We start from the raw sequence: 12,320 nt of genomic DNA, 5'->3' as shown, positions 1-12,320 counted from the left end.
TCAACTTGTTATCAGCAAATAGGCAAAAAAGCTATGGAGGAGCTGGGAATTGAACCCAGTACCTCGTCAAGAATCTTTTGAAAAGAAAATGCTAATGACGCGCTCTGCCAAATGAGCTACACCCCCTTGATAGAAAATTAGATTATGATCTTGATTCTCTCATGACGCTGTTTTTTTAAAATTAATGGCGAGGATTAAATCACTCTGGCATGGGCGATCTACAGCGATTCGTACATATCCTTGAATTCGGTTTTCGTCATTGTTACAAATCTGTGTTCGCGAAGTGGAGGCCGGTGGAAGACGATGGAGGAAGGTGGAGGTTGGTTGAGGTTTATCGATGAAATCACCAAATAATTCGACATTGACTAGCTCCGGCAAAACAGACTGGTGGGTCAGTAGGGATCGGAGGGGCTATTTCCAGGTTATTTAAAAGGCAGGATGTAAAGACATCGTCCTCGGATCTAACCAGGTGAAGCTGGACAGCTTCGTCAAGTCTCTCCCTACCCAGGGCGGAGAGGCCTGGGGATACAGCTGTGACGACCTGAGAGACAAAGAACAGGTTGATGCGATTGTACGCAAAATCACTGAAGAGCACCCGCCGATTGACATTCTCATTAACATTGTAAGTTATAAGAGAATTTATCATCCTGTCGTTCTTCATTGACGTCAGTTACACAGGCAGGCTTTGCAATAGCTGCCAATGCTCTCTTTTGGGAGCAAGACCTTGACAATGTGGCTTCGGTGATGGAGGTAAACCTGAGCGGCCTTATGACTATTATAAATGATCAAAAAAGAAGATCAATCCGTCCTTCTCGTTGACTCGTTACATTTTATTGCCGGTAGTCGCGCCCAAAACAGTGGCTGTTTGATCCCGTATTTAATAATCCTTTTTTAAGCCTATTACGATTACATACTCGTTGTCTTATCGACTATCGATAATTGTGCGTAGTCGTTATTTAGCCTGCAATAAATACTTGACTTGTCAGTCTACCCCCGATACAGCTCATCAGCCAGCTAAGAAAAGCATGGAAAAATACTCAAATTGGAGAGTAAGTTATAGTTAATCCCCTCACCACGTCGATTTTTGCTCATACATCCTGCACTCGGTTAGGATCCGGCAACAGGAATCCAGGTTAGTGTATTTTTTTCTCTACAAGACAGTAATGTTACTGACAATTTCACAAGCCATTCCTCCCTCCAGTCTCCCCTCGATCTGGCTCTTCATTATTCGTAGCCTTCCTCGCTCCCCTGTGTATCGTACATTCCATTGTCAGGGGTGTCCTCCTCGCTGTACTTGGGACGATACATGTCTTACTCGTGGATTGGCTATGTCTCTTATTCGTAAGTCTCCCATCGAAACTGGGCTTAATTTCCATGTTTGGAGGTTTCGATCAATGTAAGCTGACCATATTGGGGTTATGTTAGGTGCCTATCCCACCGCTGTATCGTGCCGTTAATGGGTATTTGACGGCGCTGACTTGTAGATTGGCGTTGATGCTTATGGGATATTGGTGGATCTCAACGGAGCTGGTTTCTCCTCGACGAGGGTACGTTTTCATGGATCTAACATGCTGAAGGACTCGCATTATCTTTTTCAAGTGGTAGATGGACTGACAGAGGTGCGGATAGAAAAGCAGGGGTGTCACAAATTTATAAGCGATCCCCTAGAAGGGGAGATCTAGTCCTTGCAAACTGGACTAGTTATGTAGAGGTGTTGTATTTGGCTTTCAGGTGAGTCATTCGTGTTTCAGAAATTATTCGCAGTTATTTGAGGCCTGTTGGCTAATCTAATATTATGTAGACATAACCCTACATTCCTCCTCCCCGTTTACTCCAACGATATCTTCCAAGAACTCCCCAAGACAGGGCGTCACACAGGTACTGGCTCAGCCGCTATTAACACTCCTACGGCCGTTGTTCAGCCTCCACTCCTCGGCTACCTCCCCTACACTCTTACTTCTCTTCTCGCCCGTACCGGTCTCCCCCCTGCACAGTATGACGTACCTCCCAAGGGAATGTATAAGACCCTCCGAGAAGCTAGGAGAAAGGAAAAGAGGCCTGTTGTGCTTTTCCCTGAGGGGACAACAGGGAATGGAAGGGCGATACTCAAGTTCGGAGAAGGGATTTTGGCGGAGGGAGATGTCGGTGGGGATGATGAAGGAATCGTCTGGGTCAAATTCTTCAGGTAGGCACCTGTTTGAACCTCCCCTTTTGGCTTACAGGCGCTAAAGGCGTGCTTTTATTTTTTTTGGTTAGACATTCGGCCCCCACTGCTTTCTCTCCTAGCGCCACATGCCCTCTGCCTACCCCCCTCAAACACCTCTTTTTATCCCAACTCTACACCCCTACCCTCTACTCGCGCCGTTCCCTGCACATCCGGACCCTTCATCCCACCGCCTCTCCCTCTTCGCCATCTTTCCTCCCTGGGGAGATCCTCAACAATCAGCCTGGGGGTTTGGATGCGGCAGGGAAGGATCATAAAAGTGTATGGAGGGAGGCATGCGCTGTGGTGCTTGCTGAGGTCGGAAAAGTTCGACGAGTGAAGGGAATGGGGTGGGCTGAGAAGAAGGCTTTTCTCGAATATTGGGCGAGAGGTGGGAAAAGATAAGAGAGATTCTATGCTGACGATCCTTATTCCATGCCAATACCACGTCTTGTCGTGTCTCCTCTTAGAGATTTGCGCTACCGTTACAGCATGATGGATGTCATTTCAGCTGTTCTTTCGGGGCAAAAGCGAGCGTTTGGTTTTATATTTTGGCTCCGGCCGGCTCGGGGAGGCCGTAACAACAAATCTAGGCGCTCTTACAGAACCTTTGCTGTTGCTCTGCCCTGTTCTCCATGTCCGTCCTTCTCTATGACCATCCAATCAACTCTAGGGCCAATCTCCTAAGATAAGTAAGCACAGCTACACGTTTAAGATCCACCACTCAAGATGCGGCATTTGACACCGGCACAACCAACAATAAGCAATGATGAACGAAAAAAAGAATCTTTCTTGTCCATACCCACCCGTTATTCGTGGTTTCCTCGTTGAAGAATTCCAGTTGCAGGTAAGCTGAGCAAAGCCGAGAACAATGCTACAATCGGTCAGTATTAGCATGCGTACCAAATAATGATCATCGTGAACAGAGAAGGATGGCATTACATCTTGCTCATATGTCCTCCGCAACTGCGGTCCTGGTTGTTGATAAACAAACAATTATAAAAATTAGAACTGCATTTTTGAATTTTATCTTTCCTATTATTGTCCGTCCGCCTGCGTGTTTAACCTGTTGGTACGCCTTCCCCCTGCCACTTGTCTGTCGCATTGGATGGCGATTTAGGCAACCAATTCAATGTTAGCGTCGCGTACGAAGATGGGCTACCGCTGGGGCAAGGCGCCGGTGGGTTAACCGACGTTTCTCTCAACTTTCACAATGGCAATCTACAGAACAGGAGTTGCCAACCGATTTCAGCGGACGCTCATGCAGCTTTGAAAACTTGGCTCCAAGATATCTACAGTACTTGGAAGACGATTAAGCATGCATGTGCCAAAGGAAAAATCATCATGGGTGATGGGTTTCTCGACGCCCAGAAACAACTGAGGACGAATTGAAACATGTTACGCATTTATATGGTTGTGACGAGAAAGTGATGATGGATGGTCAGGGATTTCAGTTATAGAGGGTACACACATTTTGTGATTGCTCATACAGCCATTCAACGTAAATAAAATACAAGCTGCAAGAAAAGGCGGACAGTGGAAAAAAGAATAGTTAGTAGTTCTATTACAAAATTTAAGAACAACTGAATGAAGTAGGTTACATTCTTCTCAGCGGCCAATTGAGGCAAATAGTGCGACTGGCGGTTTATTTAACCGGTTAAACTACGAAAAAGCGCAGCAGCCCTAAGCTCGACAGAAGCCGCTCGACTGCAGCCCAGCGAAAGAATTCCGAGGCCTCGTCGCTCGGTGTTCGGGGAGCGATTTAATATATATATCGGCGAATTTCATATCAGATAAGAATTCACCGCTTGCTCGAAAACTCGATGCCCTTTTCCGACAAGTTATTATACATCTCATTCATCGTTCTTCTCTTTTCAATAATTTCATACATAACACCACAACCTCATTTTGAGCATACAATGTCAAGCGCAATTAGAAATGTCATTGTCGTTGGAGGATCTTATGTCGGTTCTGTGAGTTGTACCCTCCCCGCGCCATAGGCTGCGGAGTTTTTTCTCGTGCTAACGTGGCAAAACTCTCTCCCATGGTTCATTCATTAGAAAGCTGCGCAAGAGCTGGCTGTAATCCTCCCACCTACACATCGAGTACTTCTCGTTGAACCCCATAGTCATTTCCACCATCTCTTTGCTTTCGTAAGTTTTTCTGCTTGTCGTGTTTTTGTTAGTGTTGCCGCTGTGGTGTCGTTGCGCATCTTTCGGAGTCGTTCGTGAGCGTCCTTTCGGGATAAAAATGGAAAACGGTCCGCAAGAGCGTGCTGCAGAATGAGTGAAATCTCAATCCTTCTGCAGTTTAGTAGCTCCAGTGTACAATTCTATCCTCAAACTATGGTGAAGCAGGCATGCGATAGCATGCTATTACTTTATCTAGTCACTTTGGGGATTGGTAGCAATGTTCAGCAGCTGTTCTGTGATGAATTTTGCAAGGTTTCACAAGATCGCTAACCATTTTTTTTTATCTCCTACAGCCTCGATTTGCCGTCGTTCCTACATACGAACACAAAGCGTTCATTCCCTTCACCTCCATATTCAATGAACCAGCCATCCCTAACCCTTCTCTCCACGCGGTCGTCCGAGCTAAAGTCAACGCCGTTTACCCCACACATGTTTCCCTCGACCGAGCGTGGCGAGGCGAGACCGATATCCCTTACGATTTCCTCGCTATCGCTACGGGTACAAAGCTCCCTGCCCCTGGATCTATGCAAAGCGAGGACAAGTCCAATTCTGTAGAGTATTTCAAGACTTATCAGGAGGGCGTAAAGAGGGCTAAGGACATTGTGATTATTGGAGGTGGTGCTGTCGGCGTACAGATGGCTTGCGATATCAAGGAAGTCTCTCCTGAGAAGAATGTGACTCTCGTTCAGTCTAGGGACCATGTCATGCCCAAATTCCACTCCAAGCTTCACGAGATCATCTCTAATCGTTTCAAGGAACTCGGAGTCAAGTAAGTACTTCCTCCCTACTCCCTCATCTGTCATCATCGAGAAGCTAACCGTTTAATTCAGCCTTGTCACCAACAATCGCGTCTCCGTTCCTGCCGAAGGCTTCCCCAACGACGGCTCAACATTCTCGGTCGTCCTCAAAGACGGCACCTCCATCCCTGCCCAACTCGTTATTCCCGCTACTGGCCAAATCCCCAACACTCAACTTCTCTCCACCTTACCCCCTTTCTCTACCGACTCTCTCATTAACCCTGCCAACGGCTTCATTCGCGTCCGTCCTACTCTCCAACTCCAAGATACAAAATACTCCAACATCTTTGCTGTAGGTGATATCGCCGACTCGGGAGCGCACAAGGCAGCTAGACCCGCCATGCAACATGCGAAAGTGCTCGCGAGGAACATTGTAGCTATGATTGATGGGAAACAGCCCGACGAGAAAATTAATGTCGAGCCTGCTGCAATTCATATGACAATGGGATTAGTCCAAAACATTGTGTTTAGGAACCCCAACACTGCCGGTGGCGACACTGAGCCTTCCTACAGATTCCGAGATGAGTGAGTGTCAAGTGGAAATTCCCTCATTAGGGATCACGAGGCTAACGTATGGATGCGACAGCGGTAAGCCTGATATGGGCATTGAAGATGTTTGGGCTAGACGTGGAGTTGTAGTCAATGATCCTAGCGAGTATTTTCTGTAAAAAATCCGAGATATGTAGGTTATTGGCAGTAATGTTAAAATCCCTCCATTTTGTATTAGACTTATAGAGGAGACGAGAAAATATACATGGGTGTTCTTACAGGATTCCTGGTCGCATAAAGCGGAAGATAATCATTGAAGGCCAAATAATGACCGTTCAAGATGGCAAAAGAAAGCATAGTCTGAGTAGTTAAAGGGACATCTCGCAACCTTTCATTTCATTAGATCTGGCAGATAATCAATAAATCATTTGATCATCTCTTCAACATTATTCTGCATCCGGAGCAGCTGCGCCCCCAACCTTACTCCACTGCCATCAAGGCATCGACCATCGTGCATCAAGCATCAAGAGACCCCAAAGCACTGTACGTCCTTTCCCATTCTTTCCGTTGCCAGACTCACATTTCCCATCTGTGCGTCCCGCTAACTTTTGAAGCCAACCTTCACTTCTACCCTTTGTTCTTCGGTCGGCGAATGGCTGAAGCTGCCTGGAGACGAGAAGAGCTAAGCCTAAAGATTCCGTGAAGCAGTGAATTTTGCGGGGTACGAATCTGAAGGCCTGTTATTTGGTGATGAAGGAGACGGTCGAAGGCCGATGATGATACGCAACATAAGCAGTATTGATACAGGGTTGTGGTATGCGGATGACTTTTTGACGAAGTAGGCGACTTCCATTTGTCCACTCTCTGATGCCCGACTGCTGTCTGTCTACTACCTACATTCATATACGGGTCTAGGCATCATCATTTGAAGGTTAGCCGTGCATGATGCACTAGGCGCACACTTTGCAATCGCGCCCATATACACCTGCATCAGCGAACAACATCACTTACTTTACTGCACTAGGCACTTTTATAATGTCCAGACACCTTTCCGCGTTGACCATTCCATTTTAGCGCTAATTTGAGGTACTCCATCCTTATTCGCATCATCATTGAATGTGCTCTCCCTAGTAGCGCGTAGCTTTCTTCGATCATCGGACGTCCCGTATTATTATCATCCTTCATCGTCCCATTTGGTTTCGTTTGGTTTCAGGTTATCGATCCAGATGAGTGTCCCATGATCGCTGTTACCGCTGGAAGAGCAGAAGAGCAGGGAGAGGGGAAAATATCTAAACAGTATCGGCGAAAAAGTTTGGGCTGTCCTGTTGGGTGTTGTTGACTTGTAAATAATGATGCGCATGGGGAGATTCCAGCGAGGGTGTGGCCTGTGCGGGTCTGGGTGATGGCCTCCTTTCGCTGTCTTTCCTCCGTCACTCCACCCTTTCCGTGAATCTTTTAGACGTGCGAAAGTGGGGAATACGCTAGATCCTTCCATCAACTAATAGGATGTGAAAGACGATGAAGTGGGTTGATGAACCCACCTGCCATTCTATCGGGAGTCAGCCGATAGATAAACCGCGTTTCCCGTCATTATTTATTGCCGGTTCTTCCACCAATTACAGTGCCGGAGTCATTTGCACCTCCTGCAACCTGTACCAGTCCCCTCAGATCTTATCATCAGTCTTTCTGAAAACCCTAGCCTATTATTTTCAGCTTAATAACTTATCCGGCCCTGAGACTGCAATCACAGGACACAAAATCACAGCCCAAACCCCAAGGTCGAAAAAAAGAACTGAATTTACCCATTTTCGACGTTGTCGTAATTGCCCGCGCCGAAGAGGGATACCCCTGATTCCCCCACTTTACCCACTCTGAGAAATAACCGGAGCGAAAGGTCAAAATACATGTCGATGGCTCGTCACGAAGGCGAAAGTGGGGGAGGAATCAACGGTTATCATAGAATAGGAGCAATGGCAGATGGGCATCATCCCATGCTCATCCACCCTCTGTGTCACAGAACTTGATTCTATTCTTCTATAATAACCCAGGCGTTTCAAGAATATTATACTGCACCAGGCTTCTTTGCCCATAACGACGGCCTGTATCGATTCTTACTCCATTTTCGACTATATATCACTCCTACGCCCTATCAACAATACAATCGTCCTACCAATCCTGCAAGCTCGAAGCCAGAAGTCTTCGGCGCTCGTCATCTCTCGAGTGATTTTCGCTGTTTACATTGTTACCTTTGTCGCTTCACTCCCCGCCTGCCCCCGATCATTCCAAAACACTGAGGAGTGGTTTTTGTGAAGCTTGTCTTTTCGCTAAGCCAACAAGGAATAGACAACTAGCTTTTTTCCGAGACCTTCGATCCCCACTCTCTTGGTCTCTTGTCAAAGGATAAAACCTGAGCAACACTGCAATTTGTGACGACAGCCACATATTCACATACATAATACCAACACGAAGCACTCAACAGCAACAAGATGTCTCTTACCCAATCCAGCTCCCATATCCTTTTTATCTCACCAACAGTCATCTCTGGGGAAGAGTATGCACAACCATATGTCGCCGATGTCCTCATCTCCGGAGGCCGTATCGCCCGTATTGCCCAACCTGGCACTCTCTCCGACCAACTCGGTGCCGAGGTTCGTAAGGTAGAAGCCAGAGGGTATGTTCTATGTCCTGGCTTCATCGATCTTCACGCACACTCGGACCTGTACCTCCTTACACATCCGGATCATGAAGCCAAGATCTCTCAAGGCTGTACTGTAAGTTATCATCATCCTCAGTCATGACTCAACTTTCCATGTCTCGTCTCAAAGGCCGAGCTGACGTTAGCATGTAGACGGAAGTCGTTGGCCAAGATGGTATTTCCTACGCCCCAGTGCAGACAAAAGCTCAAATGAAAGCTATTCGTGAGCAGATCACTGGTTGGAACGGCAATCCGAATGAGGAAGATCACCCAGGTGTTGGGTTGTTCGAATGGAACACTGTCGGAGAGTACTTGGACTGCCTTGAGAGGAACAAGACGGCAACCAATGTCGCTATGCTCGTGCCTCAAGTGAGTGCTTCGAGTCTAACAGGACGTAGAAGCTGATAATCAATCAGGGCAATCTGAGACTGCTGGCTTGTGGACCTTGGGATGAGGTAGCTACAGCAGACGAGATCACAGTTCAAGAGAAGCTATTGCGACAGGCTATGCTTGAAGGTGCAGTTGGCATGTCAAGGTAAGATACCTTCCCCATTCATACTTCCGTTGCTGATAAATTCATAGCGGTTTGACGTATACTCCCGGGATGTACGCCTCAACGTCGGAGCTCGCACGCCTGTGTCGAGTACTTGGCGAAGAATTCCCCGCTGCTTTCTATGCTCCTCACCACCGAAGCTATGGGTTCAAAGCGCTTGAGAGCTACGCTGAGATGCTCGGTCTCGGTCGGGATACTGGTTGTCCCATACGTAAGTACAATAGAACAGTAATCGATCCATAACTGACATTTACTAGATCTCACTCACGCCACTCTCAACTTTTCTGAGAACAAGGGCAAAGCTCCCTTGCTCATTTCTATGATTGACGCTGCTCGCTCTGATGGGTGTGATATCTCCCTCGACACCTACCCCTATCTTCCCGGCTGCACCACGCTTGCTGCATTATTACCTAGCTGGGCAAGTTCGGGAGGGCCGGTGGAGACATTGAAGAGACTGCAGGATGAAATTTCAAGAGAGAAGATCAGGAGAGCAGTGGAGGACACTGGATGTGATGGCGGACATGGCATACCTACCAACTGGGATGAGATTCAGGTGAGTCAATCCAAGTAGCAAGTGAGCTTTGGACTAACGCGGCTTTGGCAGATCGGGTCAACCACCCATCCTGACCTTGCTTCATACTCTGGACGCCGCGTCTCTGAAGTTGCACGTTCGCTGAAAGTGCCATCCATCAAGGTTTTCTTTGATGTCCTTATCAAAGACAAACTCGCGACAAGTTGTATCATGCACATCGGTAATGAGGAAAATGTGAGAGAAATCATGTGCCATGAAACGCATTGTTCTGGTAGTGATGCCATTCTGCATGGGAAAACGTTACATCCTAGGGTAAATGACAATCGCCCATTGGCAATATGGCTTCGCTAACATTGTCAATAGGCATACGGAACGTTCCCCCGCTTCTTGGGACATTACTCTCGTGACCTGGGTATCATGCCCCTCCCAGCAATGGTCGCCCATCTTACCTCTCGTCCCGCTAAGCGACTAGGCATTTATCCCTCTCGAGGTCTCATTGCCGAAGGCTCAGCAGCCGATATCGTACTTTTTGACCCTGAAACCATTAAAGATAAGGCCACGTATGAGAACCCGAAGCAAAAGGCTGAGGGAGTCAGGTTCGTGCTCGTGAATGGAGAGGTTGCGGTAGATGAGACACGCTTGACGGGGACGAGAGGAGGTAAGGTGCTTAGGCGAAGAGAAGATGGGAAAGTGCGGTAGAGATCTCCTTGCACACTCCTGTTGAGAGTTATTTTACACGAGTATATGACATATGGTTGTTTCTTGGCTTGTTTTTCGAGTAAAACATTTTGAGAAAACTAAAATTGGTTGTAATTATGCACAAGCATCGTCGAGAACTGTATACATAGTATATGCTATAATTCTGGAGGAGCCTACAAAACTGATCAAGCCTCCTTACAGTGAATAATACGTGCAATAGACAATAATATGACACTAGGAGTAGTAGATAGGCTCCGATTCCCTTCTTGCTTTCTACTGGGCTTCTGATTATTGCTTCCCCCCGCTTATAGTACGTAGAGGACCGCAGACCACAGCTCATCCACTTCCTTACCACCCACTGCATGCGATTGGCAAGTCATTTATTCTCATCCAATTGCTTCCCCACCCTTACCCCCACCTTCTGTTGCCCTTCTCAATGCAGAAGTTCCTCTCCCTTCTATTTCCGTACGATTCCGGCGCCCAGGGCTGCTACCAATAATATCTCCTCCGCGTCCCCCCACTCATTCCCCCACTCTGAGCCGTAGATAAGGCGTACCTCCACTTTGGCAACCTCCACCCACCCATCGGGTAAGTCGGCACGCGAATTCGCCTAGCCCGCTTCTTGACTTGTTCGTGCAGGAGGGGAGTCCATCAGATGGCGTCTGTGTTTCCGGTGTAAAAGCATTCAGTTTGACGTTCTTATACAGTCATCTATCCCTCCAAGCATCTACAAACAACAACCATGTCAACGTTCACTCCCCTTTCCCTCTACTCCCTCCCCTCCAAGTCCGCCCTCGTGGACAAGTTTGTGGGACAACCACTCTCAGCTCTTCGTACACCTGCTCTCATAGTCGACCGTAAAAAATTCAAGGACAACTGTGAAAGAGTTGTTAGCAATGCTAAAGAGAGGGGTATGAAATTTAGGGCACATGTGAAGAGTAAGTTTCCATTGATGTTTTTTGAGGAGAAGATGCTGATAAAGTTATAGCGCACAAGACTACAGAAGGGACGAGGATGCAGGTAGAAGCTGCAGGAGGGGTCAAGGCCACCATCGCATCTACAATGGTAGAGGTTTGGCAGATTATTGAATCTGGTCTTGTGAATGAGGGCCTGGTAAACGACGTATATCTGCCCTGCTTGCCGTCATATTGCAGATCCGGCTGACAGCCTTGGTGCAGATCTTGTACTCCATGCCTATAAGTGCCGACAAGCTCGAAGATATCAACTCTGCCCAAGAGATAGTGGGAGCCCAGGCCACAATCCGCTTAATGGTAGACCATGCAGAACAGATCAGGATCTTGCAGTCGTTCAGCCAGAAGATTCAGAGACACGTCAAATGGTCAGTTTTTGTCAAAGTTGACGGCGGTGGAAAGTGAGTCTCTTACCTTATATGGATCAAGGGTGGGTGATAAGATGGTGGGGAAGTCAAGATGGAGTCAGGCTGATGAGGCCGGTAGACGAGCGGGTGCTCCTGCGGAAAGTGAGCAAATGAAAGAGCTCATTCAGGCTCTCGTTGAATCTCAAGACTATGTCGAGATCTTTGGCTTCTATTCTCGTCAGTGTCCTATTCCACTTCTTTACTATGTGGCTTACAAACTCACCAGACTTCGGACAATCTTATGCCTCCGATTCCCTTTCAGCTGGGTCGTCCTACTTCGCTGGCGAGATTAACTGTGTTCAGACAGCAGCAAAGATTGCTAGGAATCTCGGTGCTAAAGGGAAGTGGACCTTGTCAGTCGGTGCTACACCAACGGCCCATGCAGCTGTCCAAGAAGCTGTCAAAGAGCACGGTCCTCTTGAAGGAGAGCTTGAATTGTAAACTCAGCCTTTGTATCTGTGTGTGGACTGCGCTGACCCTTCGTTTCTGATTAGGCACGCCGGCTGTTACTGTATGTGTGACCTTCAGCAATGTGCCACTTCCCTCGTCTCCTATTCAGACGTGGCGATTTCTGTTCTGGGTCGAGTCGTCTCTGTTTACCCCTTGAGAAAAGAGGCGATGTGCGATGTTGGTGCACTTTCTGTATCCAAAGATACTGGCAGGTTCACTGGGTTCGGTCGAGTTGTGAAACCAGACTACGCTGTGGGCTGGGATCTTGGAAGGATCAGCCAAGAGCATGGGACACTTGTACACCGTCAGGGGGAGGATATTAAGGAAGGAAA

At 47.6% G+C, this 12,320-nt stretch overlaps 4 protein-coding genes and 2 non-coding genes; 4 read left to right on the top strand and 2 right to left on the bottom strand.

Annotated features, from left to right (window-relative positions):
* Nucleotides 1–34: 34 nt before the first annotated feature.
* Nucleotides 35–126, bottom strand: CNAG_10119. The gene has a single exon. It is a non-coding gene; the product is annotated as a tRNA-Ala (tRNA).
* A 128-nt stretch (nt 127–254) lies between these two features.
* Nucleotides 255–3,638, top strand: CNAG_04522 (hypothetical protein). XM_012196177.1 has 9 exons: nt 255–622; nt 679–1,049; nt 1,112–1,132; nt 1,186–1,341; nt 1,426–1,547; nt 1,630–1,731; nt 1,802–2,185; nt 2,257–3,050; nt 3,130–3,638. The coding sequence occupies exons 2-8, from the start codon at nt 1,026–1,028 to the stop codon at nt 2,606–2,608; spliced, it is 1,161 nt and encodes a 386-aa protein (XP_012051567.1). The 5' UTR covers nt 255–622; nt 679–1,025; the 3' UTR covers nt 2,609–3,050; nt 3,130–3,638.
* A 223-nt stretch (nt 3,639–3,861) lies between these two features.
* Nucleotides 3,862–6,087, top strand: CNAG_04521 (oxidoreductase). The gene is made up of 5 exons (XM_012196176.1): nt 3,862–4,176; nt 4,264–4,356; nt 4,689–5,164; nt 5,226–5,717; nt 5,779–6,087. The coding sequence occupies exons 1-5, from the start codon at nt 4,027–4,029 to the stop codon at nt 5,858–5,860; spliced, it is 1,293 nt and encodes a 430-aa protein (XP_012051566.1). The 5' UTR covers nt 3,862–4,026; the 3' UTR covers nt 5,861–6,087.
* Nucleotides 6,088–7,320: 1,233 nt separating this feature from the next.
* On the top strand, nt 7,321–10,332 carry CNAG_04520 (D-aminoacylase). XM_012196464.1 has 7 exons: nt 7,321–8,452; nt 8,530–8,745; nt 8,793–8,911; nt 8,959–9,140; nt 9,187–9,482; nt 9,534–9,773; nt 9,825–10,332. The coding sequence occupies exons 1-7, from the start codon at nt 8,168–8,170 to the stop codon at nt 10,158–10,160; spliced, it is 1,674 nt and encodes a 557-aa protein (XP_012051854.1). The 5' UTR covers nt 7,321–8,167; the 3' UTR covers nt 10,161–10,332.
* On the bottom strand, nt 10,287–11,944 carry CNAG_12871. XR_001046149.1 has 4 exons: nt 11,762–11,944; nt 11,546–11,707; nt 11,090–11,457; nt 10,287–11,036 (listed from the first exon to the last, which is right to left on the bottom strand). It is a non-coding gene; the product is annotated as a hypothetical RNA (non-coding RNA).
* Nucleotides 10,755–12,320, top strand: part of CNAG_04519 (D-serine dehydratase) — a 1,771-nt gene continuing 205 nt past the window's right edge. Inside the window, exons 1-6 of the mRNA XM_012196463.1 lie at nt 10,755–11,098; nt 11,149–11,282; nt 11,339–11,532; nt 11,618–11,715; nt 11,765–11,975; nt 12,033–12,320. The exon at nt 12,033–12,320 is cut by the window's right edge and continues 205 nt beyond it. Coding sequence (XP_012051853.1) covers nt 10,903–11,098; nt 11,149–11,282; nt 11,339–11,532; nt 11,618–11,715; nt 11,765–11,975; nt 12,033–12,320 — 1,121 coding nt within the window. The 5' untranslated portion in view covers nt 10,755–10,902. The remainder of the gene's footprint in view (nt 11,099–11,148; nt 11,283–11,338; nt 11,533–11,617; nt 11,716–11,764; nt 11,976–12,032) is intronic.

Source organism: Cryptococcus neoformans, chromosome 9, assembly GCF_000149245.1.
Source record: "Cryptococcus neoformans var. grubii H99 chromosome 9, complete sequence".
Taxonomy (NCBI): domain Eukaryota; kingdom Fungi; phylum Basidiomycota; class Tremellomycetes; order Tremellales; family Cryptococcaceae; genus Cryptococcus; species Cryptococcus neoformans.
Note: the sequence above shows the minus strand (reverse complement) of the source record. Positions and strands in the feature narration are given on the sequence as shown.